This window comes from Paroedura picta, chromosome 3 (assembly GCF_049243985.1).
Source record: "Paroedura picta isolate Pp20150507F chromosome 3, Ppicta_v3.0, whole genome shotgun sequence".
NCBI lineage: Eukaryota > Metazoa > Chordata > Lepidosauria > Squamata > Gekkonidae > Paroedura > Paroedura picta.
In genome coordinates this window covers 5294160-5312901 of record NC_135371.1, presented here as the reverse complement: position 1 = coordinate 5312901, position 18742 = coordinate 5294160, and the positions used below count along the sequence as shown (strand labels likewise).

At 46.0% G+C, this 18742-nt stretch overlaps 1 protein-coding gene across 1 annotated transcript; it reads left to right on the top strand.

Moving 5' to 3' along the window:
* Positions 1 to 6665: 6665 nt before the first annotated feature.
* Positions 6666 to 12536, top strand: LOC143833871 (vomeronasal type-2 receptor 26-like). The gene is made up of 6 exons (XM_077330097.1): positions 6666 to 6793; positions 7903 to 7958; positions 8171 to 8421; positions 10492 to 10719; positions 10952 to 11078; positions 11626 to 12536. Exons 1-6 carry the CDS (start codon positions 6666 to 6668, stop codon positions 12534 to 12536), a joined length of 1701 nt encoding a protein of 566 aa, XP_077186212.1.
* The last annotated feature ends 6206 nt before the right edge of the window (positions 12537 to 18742 follow it).

Here is an 18742-nt window from a genome sequence, read left to right as displayed (position 1 = left end):
CTGCGGAGAAGTAGGATTTCAGCAATTCAGCCCTCTCTTCATCACCTGTCACAATGTCACTTTCTAGTCTCCACAATGGTCCTCCCAGGACCCTATTATTTTTCGTCCTTTGAGTATAACTAAAGAATCCTTTCTTCTGGTTTTTAGCGTTTCTTGCTAGCCTAAGCTCATACTGAACTTTAGCTTTCCTAAGACTCTCCCTAAAAGCATTGATTATTTGTTTATATTCTTCCTTGGTTATAAGGCCCTCCTTCCATTTCCTCAATGAGTCTTTTTTATTATTAAACTCTTTTGAAAACTGTTTATGAAGTCCTACCGGTTTCTTTAGGTCCCTCCCAGTTTTCCTTTTCAAGGGAGTTATGCTGCCCTAGCTGGCCACACCCAGTAGCAGCTGCCTCGGTGAGGCCTGGGCGGCCAGCCCAGACGGAGATAACATTCAGTCCAAGTCACCGGGAGCTAACAACGTAGAGCCAGGCAAAGAGTAGTCAAACAGTCCGAAGGTCTGAGTCCAGAAAGTCCGCGAGTTAACCAAGCCAAAGCACTTTACCCAAAGCCGTCGTCAGGTCCGAAGCCAGGGGGTCAAGGATTAAGCAGCAGAGCCGGTCCAGGGGGTAGTCGCATAGATTGCTTCCACGCTGGCTAGCTGTTTCTGTCTCCCTAAATGCAGCCCATCTAATGAGCTGCACCTGCAGGATGACTCAGCCCTCCTCTCCCAGCGGGAGTCCAGCTGAACCCCATCGCTTCTGACAGCTCGCCTGCAATCTCTGACTCCTTCTGCGTTCTGTCAGCCCCACCCTGTGGCTTCGTCTCAAACGTACAGCCACTTCTTCTGGATCCGATGTATCCTCCTGTTGAGGTCTGTTATCTGTCAGCTGCCAGGAACATCCCTCCCCCGGGTCCATCTCAGTCCTCAGATCTGGCTGGGCTGTTGACCCTGGTTGCTCCGTCAACCCCGGGGAGCCGGGAGGCAGCAGTGGGTGTGTGACAAGAGTTGTCTGCGACTGTGCCGTCAGTATTTCCCTTTTGAGAAACTCTGAACCTTCTTGGACTTCTATCTCCTTACGTTTTCCTGACCATGGGATTCTACCCAACATAACTTTAAGTTTGTTAAAATTTGCTCTCCTGAAGTCCAGCCTCTAAAGTGTGACACAAAGCTTTTCCCTTCCCCGAGATCATAAAGTCCAAAATCACTTGGTCACTACTGCCAGGTGCACTGATGCCTTTTACCTCATCAACCAGCTCTTCCTGTTACCCGAACCGCACTTACACGTGTCCTGTGACACGTATATTAAGCCATAGGAAATCAGCTGAGCAGCGAGAGGGTGAGTAACGGGTAAGGACCAATTTTATCTGTGCCTACAAGGTCGATTACCCCTTTACCAAACTCAAGGCAGACAATGTTGTTAAATGGTAATAATAATAATAATAGTCTTTATTAATAAGAAAAAAAAACACACAATACAACTAACATTCCCGACAAACAGCCAGATAGAGAAAACTAGAGTGAGGAAGAAGATGGTTCCATATAATTACCGTTCCTGGTGGTTGGATAGTCAGAGAGCAGCAACATGAGCTAGCATGAAGGGAGGTTCCAATGGGTCATGAGTTGGAAGGCACTCAGAGTGGTTGTGTGAAGCCACAATTTGCATAGGGCTTTTGGGGTAAGTGACAGGACTCTGATGATGGGATTTCCCATGGGGCAATGTGTTGAGCAATGCTGTGGCCAGGTCCAGAGATGGCCGGTGATGGGTTTAGACAAAGGCGTTATACTAGGTCTAAGAAAGGGGAGCCAACATGTCTCAATGGGTCTAGCTGCTTGTGTTTGGGGAAGAGATTTCCCTTGGCAAAAGGGCCAAGTATGATTAATATGAATGATAAATAGATCTGCCTAGGAGCCCCTGGGCAAACGAAAGCCAGTTTGGCATAGGGGTTAGGAGTGCGGACTTCTAATCTGGCGAGCCGGGTTCGATTCTGCGCTCCCCCACATGCAACCAGCTGGGTGACTCGCCACAGCACTGATAAAACTGTTCTGACCTAGCAGTGATATAAGGGCTCTCTCAGTTTCACCCTCCTCACAGGGAGTCTGTTGTGGGGAAAGGGAAGGCGATTATAAGCCGCTTTGAGCCTCCTTCAGATAGAGAAAAGCAGGAAGAACTCTTCTTCTTCTTCTTCTTCTTCTTCTTCTTCTTCTTCTTCTTCTTATTATTATTATTATTATTATTATTATTATTATTATTATTATTAACAGGTTTGTGCCAGTCCACTGAATCAGTAACACAATGGGGTTTAGGAAGAACAATACAGTCAGGAGGCACTTGGGTCACACACAGGCTGTCATTCAAAACCTACTGCAGAGAGCAACTTGAAGATGGCATCTGGCCTGGCTTGGCTAAGCTCAAAAATTAAGCCTCTTATCTTACAATCATAGAATCATGGAGTTGGAAGGGACTTCCAGGTCATCTAGTCCAATCCCCTGCAGAATGCAGGAACTCACAACTACCTGCCCACCCACTCACAATCTGCCTAAGTTCATAAAATCAGATATAGTTCTTGAGCCTGTCAAGGAAATAAACAATTTGTCTCCAACCCAATTCGGGACAGAGAGACCTTAACAAGACACAACACTAAGAAGACACTGGGGGAGGTTGTAGCTCCTCCAAGAATCAGACCAAGGGTTGTAAAAAAGCCATTTGATAATGATTTCAAAGGTGCACAAATACGTAAGTTAATACTATCAGTGAAGAAAATCAAGACATGTATAATATCTCTATATAAACACTTAGACTCACAGGCAAGAGGTTATAAGAGTTCACAGTCCAAGAGGATAAGCCAAGTTCCAGAAGTCTCAAACTTGTCAGCTCCGCAAAGCAGCCAGGAGGGGTTGACAAGAGGGTTTGACACTTGACATACGCAAAGATGGATCCTTCATGGAATTGCCCACCACCGACTCCGCCCTGTCTTTAAATCTTGAATAGAGTATGAAAAACCAAGGACACAACCCTGATTACCAAATGTAGATTAGTTCTATCTATCATATTTCCAATAGACAATTATGGCTGGGAAAGTTGGATGATGAAAAATCAGGTCAGAGGAGAGTTCATTTGTTTGAACTCTAGTGCTGCAGAAGGTTTCTGTGGATTCCACGGAGGGCAAAAACAAGGAAAAACTAGAGCACATAAAATATGGACTATAGAGAGATGAAAACCAGAAGAAATCTCAGCCAGAGCTGAAAGGGAGCAGGAGCTTTTGAACATGATACACGAAGAGGAGCAGAAGCTACTTAGTCTGGAAAGATGGAGAGCAGGTCAGTGGGGCAGGTCAGAATCCCTTTACCAAAGTCCCTTTCTGGCCATTTCACTATAGCACAGTTTTATGGATTTAGGCAGAAAAGCCCTTGGGAATAATTAAACTTCGTGCACTTCTCCAAAGGTCAGGACAGTGGGACTCCTCCTATCCTGGTCTTCTTCTTCCTTGCCGTCTTGGATCTCCTTGAAAATATTCTTAAGCAAACCTTCTGTAAATGCTTTCAAATCTTGGGTTTGTTTCTCTATTAGATGGGCCATTCTTTTTAACATAGACATGTTTTAGGCTTATAAATCAGCAACCAATCTCAGACAATTTTGCAAATAGCCAGTAGAGGTCAGCAAGTTGAATTTAGTATAGCCAAATAAGGTGTCCTTTAAGAGCTGGTCGCACATCAAGATTTCCTGGCACTAGTAGATGACGTTTTGAAGTCAGTGAAGCCAATAGTCTCATCCTGGAGCAGAGTTCTCGTGGGATCTTCCCAGTCATGGCTCTTATCTCTTATCTCCAGAAACCAAAACAATTGCAAAAAAGCTATTACTAGCTAATCTAAATCCTCTTCTTCTACTTAAGAAAATTAGCCTGCCCCGAATCAAGGTGGCTACTCGGGCAGAGCGAGGGGGAGGGAAAGAGAGAAGCGAAAAGTGGCTCGGAGAGAATACTTGCTGTTATTTATTGAAGTGTTGATTAATAGCTTTCGTTGAGGCTGCCAGATGCTGTCCTCCACTCAGTCACTTGCAGTGTTCACTTGCACTAAATAAATTGTTGTGGAGGGTTAAAGCAGTTTCTTTTAAGAGAGAAAGAAAGAAAAATAGTCCAAGATAGAATATGGCGGTCATCCTCTTGACCTGAAACGCTGACAGCCTGTAATCCGGGGAGATAAACCCCCTAAAGGATTGGAGACGGCCCCAAGAGTTCACTAGGACTTCCTGGGTAGAACAAATGAGGTGGGGTTTGCGTATCCCTCCTCTTTTCTGCCATTTGCTTCCACAATTGACCCCTGTCAGGCTCCAGTGATTGCACTGCAATCCCCTCAGGACGACATCTTTAGCCACACCCCCTAATTGGAGAGATTTGACAAAATGATCTGCTTATATCAGGCTTTTTCAAGTAGGGGTTTCTGAAACCCTGAGGTTTCTTTTGACCCTGGAAAGGTTTCCAAAATTCATAATTTAAATATATATTTTAAATATTAGTTGAACATTTATCATGTGATATGACCATATATGGTCATGTTGACAACCCCAATGACTAATGATGGCCCTGGAAGGGGTGGGGAGAGGAGGAGCCTGGGGTGGGCATGTCCACAGCTATGCTTCCCAACCACATTCTGCATAATCGTTCCACTTCTGGGGTTCTTGAAGCATGAGGAATGTCTCAGGGGGTTCTCAATGGTAAGAAAGTTGAGAAAGCCTCGCTTAAATTAATAAAGTTAAATCTCTTAAAGAAAACTTGAGAACATATAGAATTCATTAAGAAGTGTGACTGTATTGAGATTGGATGTATAAACTATTGAGTAGGTTGTAGGAAGAAAAGAAAGTGTGATCATCATGAGTTTAAGGTAAGGTAAGATTGTCCCACTTTTGGAGGGACATCTGAGGGCACCTGGCAAATTGTACTTATGTTGAAATTGAAAAATATATATTACAATACTATTTTTGCGTTCTATGAAATTTTTGTGTTGCTCCATATAGATCTAAAGAGCCTTTTGATGCGGGTGAAGGAGAGTGCAAAAGTTGGCTTGAAACTCAACATCAAGAAAATGAAGATCATGGCATCTGGCCCTCTCAATTCCTGGCAAATAGATGGGGAAGAAATGGAGATAGTGACAGGTTTTATTTTCCTGGGCTCTAAGATCACTGCAGATGGGGACTGCATCAAAGAAATTAAAAGACACTTGCTCCTGGGGAGGAAAGCTATGGCAAATCTAGACAGCATCCTAAAAAGCAGAGACATCACCCTGCCAACAAAAGTGTGTTTAGTCAAGGCTATGGTATTCCCAGTTGCAATGTATGGCTGTGAAAGTTGGACCATAAGGAAGGCTGAGCGTCAATGAACTGAGGCTTTTGAACTCTGGTGCTGGAGAAGACTCTTGCGAGTCCCTTGGACTGCAAGGTGAACAAACTGGTCAGACCTAGAAGAGATCAGCCCTGCCTGCTCCTTAGAAGGCCAGATCCTGAAGATGAAACTCAAATACTTTGGCCACCTCATGAGAAGGAAGGACTCCCTGGAGAAGAGCCTAATGCTGGAAGCGACTGAGGGCAAAAGAAGAAGGGGACTACAGAGAATAAGGTGGCTGGATGGAGTTACTGAAGCAGTTGGTGCAAAGACTTTGAGAAATGGTAAAGGACAGGAAGGCCTGGAGGATCATTGTCCATGGGGTGGCGATGCGTCGGACACGACTTTGCACCTAACAACAACAATAGACCAAATTTTTAATCAAGAACCCCCCCGGTCAATGGTGTCCCACTTTACCAATGTTAAAATCGGGTCACCTTAGTTTAAGGAACACTTTGTGCTTAAGTCTGATTAGACTTCGGATCTCCCTGATCTGTTCCTCAAGGTGGCAACTGGGCATCCCTGGGGAGATCTTGTGTTAAAAAGGGTCCTCCTTCCCCCAGCAGCACTAAGCCCCTCTGCCTGATGGATGCTCAAGTTGAACGCTGGTTGTGGGGTCACGACTCTACTGTTGCCTGGTGTGGTTGTTGTGGCAGCCAGTGGGAAAGCAAAGGACCCCTGGGTCTGAACCCAGTCTCCCGTTTCCCTGGTCAGAGCTTCTTCCATGCCAACCTCTTCTGAAAGTTGTTTTTCCTGGAAAGTTAGGCCTAACTCAGTTGCCTCTTCTTGGAAACATGTTTTCTCCCTGTCTGCACAGGTGGTCAAACACAGAGTCCAGGCCAGGGCAGATTCTGTCCCTTATAATTATCCATATCATGGTGATTTCTTCTGTAGATCAGCAAAGCTCCTGGGATTTCTCGAAAGTTCACTCCGAAACCAGTAATGTAAACATGAGGACCAACGGCAGGGTGATGCAATGTCTTGCAACAGGCCAGGAAAGTCTGGTGCATAAAACACTTTTCTCCCAATTTGTTCAGGGGTTGTCTGGCGGGAGGGAACACTGTGTCGGTTTGAGCCTTGCCATACTTCCCGTTCAGTCTGATAAAGACAGGGCAGGACTGCTCAAGTGATAACAGCCCCAGTCTTATTAGGGGCACCTCCTTCTGTCAGTCTCTGAGAGCTGGCTCCTGGGAGGGAAAAGGGGAAAAGGTGCACACAGGCAGAGAATGGTCTTGATTTGGCTTTTCTTGCCGCTTCTTCCAGCCTGCAGGGGGGTGAGTTTCAAATGCCCATTCACCGGGACTATGGGTGAGTTTGAACCATATTATATTTTCCGGACAGGAGACATCGTCATTGCCGGGCTCGCCACTTTTGTGTATGAGAAACTTCCATCGCCAACCTTCACGGAGCCTCCCTTTTTAAATCAGAAAGGGTAAGTCAGTCCTTGGGGGGTTTTCCAATGTATGTGATGGGATAGAATTCTGGGTTCTTTCTTATTCCCAGATTTCAGAAGCCGTTTGCTTCTGTCTCCTGCAACTGTGAAGTGAGCCAATTTGGCTGTTTTCCACTGCCAAGAGTCTGGGGGTGAAGCATCGTACTTCGGACTCTCCAAGTGGCAGAGAAGGTAAGGTGAGCTCATTGATTTGGTGAGCTCAGCACCGAATTCTCAGGTCTCTGAACACCAAAATGAACAACCAGCCAAGAGCCCCAGCAGGGTGATTTGTAAGCATTGTTCCTCCAAGAGAAAACAAGGATCCCATGAGTGTCCTTGTGGAATAAGTGGGGGAAGGAGGAAAGCCCCATCCCTTCTCTTGGAATCAAGAGAAGGGATGCCTTTCTTCAAAGGATAACATCAGAATCTGATAACATCAGATTCCCAGTTGTTATTTGAGAGAAGATGTTTCAGTTGAAATTTCAATCTCCCTTTGATTGGCTGGGCAGCCCTTCTATGCCTGACTGTAAAAAATATCAACGCTGCAACCATTATAGTAAGAAGATACTGCATTTCGACAGGTACCTCAGCACTGGGAGACTGCCCCTAAGGGCACTGGAAAATACCCTGTCTAGGCACCAGGACAGGCAGGGAATGTGGCTTAGTGTAGGAGCCTCTGCTTTGCATTCAGAAGTGCCCAGGTTCAATCCCTGGCATCTCCAGTTATAAAGGACCAGGCAGCCTATGACATGAGAGAGTTCAGCCTGAAATCCTGGAGAACCACTAGGGCCAATTCCGCACTGAGGGTATATCATCGGGCTGCCCACTGATGTTTCCGTTGGGAAGACGTGGTTCAGAGTTTCTTTCCATCACATGCGGTAATGTCCTGCGGCCGTGTCCCCCATGTGTCTAGTTGCACAGCAGGCACACAAGGGTGCTGGATGGTAGTGCATTGCAAAGGCCCATTACGGTTCCTGCCGCAGAACCTGGACTGTCTGCTGACACCCGGCCTTGCAATGGCAGAGGTCCCATTGGAGCCCTGGCTCCCTACCGGAAACCCGGAGATATCTGTGTTCCCCTGTTCTACAGCTCCCCCGTGCCTGAGTCAGGCAGGTGGCGGGGAAGCCCCTGGCCGGGGTCAAAGTCATGTGGGGTGAGATGAGCGGTATGTCGGGGTGTTGCCAATTCCTGGCTGCCACCAATTAACCCAGTTAGTGTGATCATCACTGCAAACCATCAGAACCCCTTCTGCCCATACTAGGTAAGGCTTCAGCAAGGACCAAGGTTATCGACTCCCTAGACAATGTGTATATTTGTATATGTGCCCTTTTTTCAGGGAATTATCGATGCAATGGCACCTCCTTGCCTTCTCTTTAGCCATTCAAGAGGTCAACCAGAATCCCAGGCTCTTACCGAAAAATATCACCCTGGGCTACACCATCTATGATAACACTGTGCATCCCTGGCTGAGCTATGGAGCTTTGATAGACCTGCTAAACTCTGCCCAGAAGACTGTTCCAAACTACAAATGTGGCAGGCAGAATCATCTCTTGGCTGTTCTTGAAGCATCTCATTCTGTCATCTCCACTGACATTTCAACACTCTTGAGCACCTACAAAATCCCCCAGGTATGAACCAACGACGGGGAAGTGTCTCCGAAGAAACATGTTTGGACATCAAAATGTTTCTGGTACAGATGAAAACTAACTTTCCAAAGAGTTGAGAGAAGAGTTGTGAGAGAAGATTCAGGTCCTCTTATGTTCCATCTGCATCCCGCTGTAGATGATTTTACGAGATTTCGGAACATACTTTTTTGACTTGGGAAGCAGCAGGGAGACAAAGTGGAACTCTCTCTGCAGAAAGGGATAATATTTGGAAGACCCCTTTAGAGCTAAAGATATTTTGTGAGGAAGAAATTTGTATATCAATGTAATTTGTATTGATTCTAAGTACACAGAAGGGAACTTTTCCTAATAAAAACTTCAATGTTGTTTCCAGGGATTCTTGATCAATGATCTGGTGAGGGTTGCAAGTCTTGCGTTGTTAGGGGAGGAGTTCAACCGTAGGGCAGAATCCCACCTCCACTTTGGATGCTGGAAGGTCAGATCCTTCCCCCCACTGAAATAGATCCCCACAGAGGGAGAAATCTCTCAGAAAGGGTCTGGGCTGAAAGTGATCCCTACCGTTGAAGAGTTTGTTTTTTTGGATCATCATCATAAAACTGTATGAGATACTTTGCTTTTGATTGACACTTATTGATTGTGATGAATTCAGAATGTGTCCTTTCCCCCATTAGGTCAGTCATGATTCGGATTTGATTGTTTCTAAGGATAAAAGTCAGTTTCCTTTTTTTTACCAACTGGTTCCCACGGAAGAAGCCGAATATCGGGGAATTGTCAGGCTGCTCCTGCATTTCCGATGGACGTGGGTTGGTCTCCTTGCTTCAGATTCTGACAGCGGGGAAAAATTCAAAGGCACCTTGACCCCTCTCATGCTCAGGAGCGGCATCTGCGTTGCCTTTGAAGAGATGATGTCCATTGAGGGCTTTTATTCAAATTCTTGGTCAATAGAAAGAAGGCAGCGCTTGAGTTCATTCCTCCGTCAAGACCAAGTTAAAGTATTTGTGTTCTACGGAAATTATTTCCTCTTAATATATCTTGAAAATCTAATTATACTTATTGAAAATACCATGGATGTCAGACTTGGTAAAATTTGGATCACAACTCTTTTACTGGACAATCTGTATAGCTTGTCATGTTGCCCCCCCATGGAGCTGTTCCCTATGCATGGATCTCTCTCCGTCAAGACCCAGACACAGAAAAGAAAGATGTCTCTCTATTCACAAGCATGTCACCCTCTTGTTGATGAATTTATGGAAAAAGGATTTAATCCTGTCTATTCAAAGCCCCTTTTGTCTGGGAGAGGGGGCCGGAGATACGGAGAGAAAGAGGGGCTGCAAGACAGGCCCTGGGAGGTCCTCAAAGAACTCCTGCCCCCCAGGGCCTGCAATGTTTACTCCTCCATCCAGGCAGTAGCACAAGCATTACATGATGCCTACTCCTCCAGGTCTGAGAGGACAACAAGGGCTGGAGGAAGAAGAGGAGAACATGAACGAATCCAGCCTTGGCAGGTATCCATTACCCCCTGAATGAAGAATCCCAATCAGCAGTTTCTCTTTGAAAGGATTATTGTGCATCTAGGCTAAGTTGTTTGTCACACAGCCCTTAGGAAATGTCTCAGGCACATCCAGTACCTGCTATAAGTTTCTAAGCAGCATACAATTGCCTTCCCTTCCTCCTCCCACAACAGGCAGGAGAGAGCCCTGATGTTTCTGCTCTCTGAGAACAGCTTCTAACAGGGCTGTGACTCACTCAAGATCACCCGGCAGCTTACAAGTGGTTGGGAGTGAATCGAACCCAGTTTGGGCTCGCCACAGCACTGATAAAGCTGTTCTGACCGAGCAGGAATATCAGGACTCTCTCAGCTTCACCTCCCTCACAGGGTGTCTGATTTGTCACTCCTTTGGGTAGAGAAAAGCGGCATATAAGAACCAACTTGTCATCATCGTGTGAGGAAGACTGTTTGCATTCGAAAGCTCATGACTCTGATTTTATCAAGCTGCAAATGTATCAAGTTGCAACGAGTACGTAGAAGAGTCTTCTGTCTTCTAAAGAGTGTTGTCCTCTCTGTGGTTCTAGCTTCATCCTTTCCTGAGACGCTACCAGTTTCAAAACTCTTCTGTGGGTGGAATCGATCTGGGTGAAAATGGGGCCCTTGAAACCAACTTGGACATTGTGAACATGATCATCTTGCGCAATCTTTCCTTCCGGAGCATCAAAGTTGGGAGCATCGAAAGAGAGGCCTCGGGGGAGATGAAGCTGTCGATGGATCAGGCTGCTATTGTGTGGCCCCCCTGGTATAAGGAGGTGGGGAGATTGGTTGTGTAAGGTCTAAACATCTATTCAGTGTAATCCATGAAACCTGCTTGAGAATCTTCTGAGCCTTTCATTTTCGACAACAGTTATCAACAGTTGCCAGCGATAAGTGCGTGGAATGGACCATTTCATCATATCCGCCTTCATAAATCTTACAAAATTGTCCTTCCCCAGTGAATGAGATCTCCTTTCCCCGGATAACGCTCCTTGTCTCTGTCTGCAGAGGATGCCTGATTCCAGGTGCACCAACAGCTGCCTCCCTGGATATGTGAAGGTGGCCCTGGAAGGGAAGCCCATTTGCTGCTTTGACTGTTCTCTGTGTGGGGAAGGAACCATCTCCTCTCAGGAAGGTGGGTGATGGAGCTCCTGGCTATGGAGCGATGGGTCAGTTTTTTAAAATGTTCTCAGCATTATTCTAGAATTTCATGCCCTATTTTACAATTTTCAAAAGAAAGACGAGGAAAAATAAGTAGTGTTGGTTATCATATGCCGCTTTTCTCTACCCGAAGGAGGCTCAAAGTGGCTTACAGTCGCCTTCCCTTTCCTCTCCCCACAACAGACACCCTGTGAGGGCGTTTAAGCTGAGAGAGCCCAGATATTCCTGCTCAGTCAGAACATCTTTTTCAGGGCTGCATAGAGCCCAAGGTCACTCAGCTGGCTTCTTGTGGGGGAGCGTAGAATAGCTTTCGCCATCCTAACTGGTAACCCTGATTGAGTGACATGGGGAGTGCCTCCTTGTTGATCCTTCAGGTTCTCTTGGTGATATTCCACACGAGTAATCTCAAAACCGATAGGCAGAATAGACTCGGAATTTGGCTCGATGGAATGCAAGGGAGTCCAAATTGTGGTGGACGAACTAGATAAATATAATGCTGAAGTTTGTGTTTTCCCTTCCAGATGCAAATCGTTGCACCAAATGCCCAGAAGATCAGTATCCCAACCCAGACCACACTCAGTGCATTCCCAAAGAGGTGACTTTCCTTTTTTATGAGGAGACTTTGGGGATAATCCTCATTGTTTTGGTCCTCTTCTTCTCCATGGCCACACTTCTAATTCTAACAATCTTCATTAAAAATATGGACACGCCGATAGTCAAAGCCAACAACCGAGACCTCAGCTTCATTCTCCTCATCTCACTCCTGCTTTCCTTTCTCTCCTGCCTTCTATTCATCGGCCAGCCCAGGAGTGTGACCTGCCTTCTCCGACAAACAGCCTTCAGCACCATCTTCTCAATTGCCGTTTCCTCAGTGTTGGCTAAAACGATTACTGTGGTGGTGGCTTTCATGGCCACCCAGCCAGGGAACAGGATGAGGAAATGGGTGGGGAAGACTCTGGCAAAGTCCATTGTTCTTTCTTGTTCCACTGTTCAGATTGGCTTCTGTGCCCTCTGGCTGGGCATCTCTCCCCCTTTCCCAGAATTCGACATGCACTCCCAGCATGGACAGATCATATTGCAATGCAATGAAGGGTCTGTGGCCATGTTTTATGGTACTCTGGGCTACATGGGCTTCCTGGCTGTCATCTCCTTCACAGTGGCTTTCCTGGCCAGGAAGCTTCCTGGGGGCTTCAACGAAGCCAAGCTGATCACCTTCAGCATGCTGGTCTTCTGCAGTGTTTGGGTGTCCTTTGTGCCCACCTACCTGAGCACCAAGGGGAAGTACCTGGTAGCAGTGCAGGTCTTCTCCATGTTGGCTTCTAGTACTGGTCTGCTGGGTTGCATCTTCCTCCCCAAATGTTACATCATTGTAATAAGATCGGGTCTGAATATCAAGGATCATCTCCGGATGAAAGGTCAAGATGGAAGTTGATTCTCTGCAGTTGATTTGTGTTCCTCTGTCCTTATTCAATAGTATAGAATATCTAGTCTTGTGTGAGCTTGTGCGTTGGAAGATGGGACTTTTGGGGAAGATTACCTGACTTTCTCATTGATTTGTTTATTTAGAACATCTTTATTAAGACTTGTCTACCCACTCAGGTTCCTCAAGGCAATGAGGATGAAGTGATGATAACGTTTTGATACTTCTCAGTTGACCCAGAGAAGGAAAGGGCAGTGATGACTGATTCTGACTCACTGCAGCAAGGGTCATTTTCTGTCTCTCCAGACGAACATGTCCACTCATTTTACGTCTCCAACGTGGGATGCATCCCCTTTACGACAAACATGTTTGAAACCAAGAATCTTTTTGTCTCTTTCCAAGCAATGCATTATCGTCACCTCTAAGCTACAGGTCTGTACTGACAACACTGAAATGGTTACTTAAACTGATATCGAGCTCTTCCGCTAGGCATTTGGTTGAGGTCAGCAGGAACCAGCAACACTCGCTGGGCTCCTGAACCTCTCTACTAGCACTCCTGGGGACAGGAACGTCCTAGGGACAGGAGCAACTAATAGGTGGACACGTGTGCAGGTGATGACAGAAATAGAAGAATTTTTTCCATAGTTGTAACCCAAAGCATGCCTCTCTAAAGACCCCCCTCAAATTAGGAATGAGATTAATTTTTAAAGGCATCAGGACTCATGATCCCATAAGTGTTTCTTTTAAAAAATCCATTAAGGGGTTCTGGTAATCTAATCTATGATTGGATGCATAGGCATACCAACGGAGAAGTATGAATTAAAAAATACATAGTCGGCATTGCGGGACCATTAATATATGGGCAAAGGTGATTGGTTGCCTGAATTGATTGACAGGCAGATGCACAATGCATAGAAATGGCGTTGCTCTCTTCTGCCATTTCAAGCAGCAGATGTGGAGGGTAAGACATGAGAAAAGGAGGCAGAGAAAGGCAGGACAGCAAAAATGTGAGGAGGGGTTGGGGAGCACAATATGATCTGGTCTGATCCTGCGTTGAGCAGGGGGTTGGACTAGATGGCCTTCATGGCCCCTTCTAACTCTATGGTTCTATGATTCTATGATTTAGTGCTATACCATTCAGCTGGCCTAACACTTTTTTTTAATATATGTGTGGAAATTGCCTTTGTATCCCAGGCAAGGATCATTCAGGTTATGGTTTTAATTTCTGGACAATCAACTAGAGAATTCTTGAAAGGATTGAATATTAAAGATTCGCCAAATATTTGCATGTTTGAATTGTATCAGACTCAGAAAAGACATCTCCAATCAGGAGGAAAAGCCATGTTAGATATTGAATTCATGACCGTTTATGCACTGAAGGTTTCATGCAGGGCTGCAGACTGGAGTTTTAGTCATGGCAGGTTGCCCCACCTCTTCCTGGACCCACATGGGGGAATATTTGGCCCCTCATCTGCCCCCGATCTGTGATCCTGACAGCAGGGTGGGGCTGTGAATTTCCAGTGCATAAACGGTCCATTATACATTATACAGAATTCATTATACATTATACAGAAAAATGACATATATCAGATCCCAAACAAAGAGCTGTTAGGAATACTAGAGAGTCTCCCACAACCTCCACTGAAGAGCTCTGGGGTATTTTGGGCACAATTCCCTTCTGTGGGGCCAGTTAAGTGAAACTCGCTCGACGTTTTCTCTGAGCCATTTGATGTGTTGCCTCTGAGGGTGTGATTTCACGGGCTCTGAAAGGAGGATGGGTTCTCACAATATCATTGTTTTCAGTTCTGTGATCTGTGGTGTGTTTCAGTTAGTTCTGGGCATGAGTGACGAGCCATTCTCATGTAACCTAATCCGTTTAAACAATGTCAAAAATAATTTCTTTTCTTTTTATTGAAGAAGGGAAAGAGTTCACATCTATGACAGTGTGATCCCACCTTGTAGCACTTGTCTTTATGTCAATGGCTGTAAACAAACTTCAACAGATATAATCTTTGGAACAATATTCAACACATCTAAAAGCAACCAAGGGTTAACAATTCAGGCCTGTTGTATTTGGGCAGACCAGGGCCTCAGTCTTTCTGACTTCTGTCCAGGAGCACCAAAGTTTTGCTGCCTTGTAAGATCTGTCCTTCACAGAAGTCTCTCGTATCTTTTCATTTCGATGGAAGGCTGGATTTCTTAAAATATTAATAGTTTTCATACCAAGGTTTGCTTCTGAGTGGAGAGGGCTTCTCTCTATAGCTTCAGGCCACCAATCCTTCTGGGGAAATTGCATATAGCAGTGGTCCCCAACCTGCGGTACGGTGACTGGTACTGGTTCGTAGGTCAGTCGGTACTGGGCTGCGGCTCCTCCTCGTCCTCCTCCCCGGCTTCTGCCTTGGGGGCTGCCCTGCCACTCTGCCGCTGGCTCATCTTTGGTGCTCTCTGGCAGCCACCATGACTGGGGCTCCCCTTCAGCATGGCACTGTGCAGCTGTTGCAGGCGGCACCCCCCAGCAGGCAGTGGGAAGTCAGGGGCGCCGGCAGGAAAGCAAGTAGATCAGGGGCTCAGGCGGCATTGATGTCCCTTGGCAAAGGCTACCCCTCCCCCGGTCCCCGGTGATAAAAAGGTTGGGGACCACCGGCATATAACATTCATTTCAAATAATCCCAACAACAATCAAAATCCAGAATGACAGACAATTGATATAAACACAGTCCCCCCTTCCAGTAATTAGTGTAATGACCTTTCCTACCTGAAGTCTTAATGGACAGTTTTCAAACAGAGGAGTGCTTCTGAGGGGAGAGGACTTGCCCTGCATCTTCAGGCTTCCAATCCTTCTGGGGAAATTGCGCCTTTTCTTCCTTAGAAGGAATATCCTAACTCTCTATCTCCCTCTAGTGGACTCAGGGTTACACTGACCCAGCAAGGAATAAAATGTTTGCAGGAATGGTCCAGCCCTGCTCTGCTCTGCTCTTTCAGCACTTTCCACTGGCACCGTGTTTGGCAAAAGGGGCTCCTTTACAAAGATTTATTATGTTTATATACATAAGATACACATAGATGTGGCATGGCTTTCAGGATCTTCTGTGGCTGACTATTCCTCCTGACCCAATAAGCACGGAGGGAAAGGCAGGGTTGGCGCTCGCACGGCAGTGGGGCTAATTCCTGCTTATGGATGATGTGACCATCAGCCCGTCCCTCTCCTGCGCCTTGTTCAATTTAGGGCCTCTGATTACCTGTTGCAAGGGAATGCGTTTAGCTTTCTCCTTCCATTTTATGCTGTGGGTGCCATCGACTGCCATGCTGGGACAGGCCTGTGCATAGGGAAGAGCTGGCCCTTCTAGGCCTGACTTGTCCCTCACCTACGGTGTCCCCAGCAAAATCACTGAGCAGGCTGCAATCTAGTGAATGCAGTGGTGGCAAAGAGACAATCCCTTTTTATTGCTTTCATGGCCAACTCAGTTAAGAGTTTGATGTCATATTTGACCCAACAGTATTACTGGAGAAACAAGAAAAGGGAGCAATTGCAAAACCAAAGTGTCAAAATCCCCAAGAAAATCAGGCATGTAGAACACCATGGACATGCCATCAGAATAAAGTTTGTGTTGGAGCTACAGGAAAGTAAGGTATCGATTTGCACATACAAAGCCCTTCATGGCATTAGGCCCTTGTATCTGCGAGACTGTCTCCGAACCAGCTTGGTGTAGTGGTTAAGGAATGTGGACTTCTAATCTAGTGAACCAGGTTCGATTCTGTGCTCCCCCAGATGCAACCAGCTGGATGACTTTGGGCTTGCCACAGCATTGAGAAAGCTGTTTATCTGGAGTCCTGAAGAATTTTTCAGGGGTTTCTCAATGGAAAGAATGTTGAGAAATTAATAAAGTTCAATCTCTTAAAGAAAACTGGAGAACATATCGAATTCAATAGAAAGCCTCTAAAAGCTTTAATAGAATATGGAAAGGCAAGGCCATAACCTTGATTACCAAATGTAGATTAGTTCGATCTATCATATTTCCAATAGCAAATTATAGTTGTGAAAGTTGGGTGACGAAAAAATCAGACAAGAGGAGAGTTGATTTGTTTGAACTTTGGTGCTGCAGAAGGCTTCTGTCGATGCCATGGAGAGCAAAAGTCAAACCAGGAAAAACTAGAGCACATAAAATATGATTTGGACTATCGAAGGATGAAAACCAGCAGAAATCTCATCCCGAGCTGAAATGGAGCAGGAGCTTTTTGAACATGATACATGAAGAGGAGCAGAAGCTACTTGGTATGGAGGGATGGAGAGCAGGAGAGGGTTCAGGTCAGAATCCCTTTACCAAAGTGTCTTTCTGCCCATTTCACTGTTCTATGGATTTAGGCAGAAACACCCGTGGGAATAATTAGACTTTGCCGACTTCTCCAAAGGTCAGGAGAGTGGGACTCCTCCTAACTTGGTCAGTGAGGCCATATGAGTAAAAGAGAGCCCTTCCCAATTTGTATGACGAATTCCACAAACCACAAGGTTGGTCAGTGAAGTCAGCAGGGCTTGCTCTTTAGTAGCAAATGGAAATTGAGTGACAAACTAGAGATTTGACAACATGATCTGCTTGAATCAGGCTTATTTAAGCAGGGGTTTGCAAAACCCTGGGGTTTCTTGACGTCCCTGGAAGGGTTTCCAAAAGTAATAATTTTTAATATATTTTAATATTAGCTGAATATTTATCAGGTGATATGACCATATATAAAAAGAGCCTCTTGTGGCGCAGAGTGGTAAGGCAGCAGAAATGCTGTTTGAAGCTGTCTGCCCATGAGGCTGGGAGTTCAATCCCAGCAGCCGGCTCAAGGTTGACTCAGCCTTCCATCCTTCTGAGGTCGGTAAAATGAGTACCCAGCTTGCTGCTGGGGGGTAAACGGTAACGACTGGGGAAGGCACTGGCAAACCACCCCGTATTGAGTCTGCCATGAAAACGCTGGAGGGCGTCACCCCAAGGGTCAGACATGACCCGGTGCTTGCACAGGGGATACCTTTACCTTTACCTTTATGACCATATATGGTCATGTCGACAGCCCCAATGACTAATGATGGGGCTGGAGGGGGAGGGAAGGGCAGGGGCCTTGTGTGGGCATGTCCACTGCTCTGCTTCCCAACCATATTCTGCATGATCGCTCCACTTCTGGGGTTTCTCAAAGCCTGAAGAATGTTTCAGGGGTTTCTCAAAGGTAAAAAAGTTGAGAAAGGCTGGCTTAAAAGAATAAAGTTGAATCTCTTAAAGAAAACTTGAAAACATATAGAATTCTCACTGTATTGAGACTGGATGTATAAACTATTGTGTAGGTTGTAGAAAGTAAAGAAAGTGTGATCATCATAAGTTTAAGGACCACTTTGTGCTTAAGTCTGATTGATACTTCGGATATCCCTGATCTGCTCCTCAAGGTGGCAACTGGCCATGCCTGGGGGGATGTTGTGTCAAAAACGGTCCTCCTTCCCCCAGCAGCACTAAGCTCCTCTGCCTGATGGATGCTGAAGTTGAATGCTGGTTCTGGGGTCATGACTCTACTATGGCCTGATGTCGTTGTCGTAGCAGCCAGTGGGAAAGCAAAGGACCCCTGGGTCTGAACCCAGCCTCCCATTCCCCTGGTCAGAGCTTCTTCCAAGCTGACCTCTTCTAAAGGTTGTTTTTCCCAGAAGTTTAGGCTTAACTCAATTGCCTCTTCTTGGAAACATCTTTTCTCCCTCTCTGCACAGGTGGTCAAACACAGAGTCCAGGGCAGGGGAAATTCTGTCCCATATAATTATCCATATCATAGTGGTTTATGCCATAGATCAGCAAAGCTCCAGGGATTTCTCAGAAGTTCACTCTGAAGCAAGTAACGTAAACATGAGGACCAACAGCAGAGTGATACAATATCTTGCAACAGGCCAGGAAAGTCTGGTGCATAAAACACTTTTCTCCCAATTTGTTCAGGGGTTGTCTGGCGAGAGGGAACACTGTGTCGGTCTGAGCCTTGCCATACTTCCCTTTCAGTCTGATAAAGACAGGGCAGGACTGCTCTAATAATAACAGCCCCAGTCTTACTAGGGGCACCTCCTTCTGTCAGTCTCTGAGAGACGGCTCCTGGGAGGGAAAAGGGGAAAAGGTGCACGCAGGCAGAGAATGGTCTTGATTTGGTTTTTCTTGCCGCTTCTTCCAGCCTGCAGGGGGGTGAGTTTCAAATGCCCATTCACCGGGACT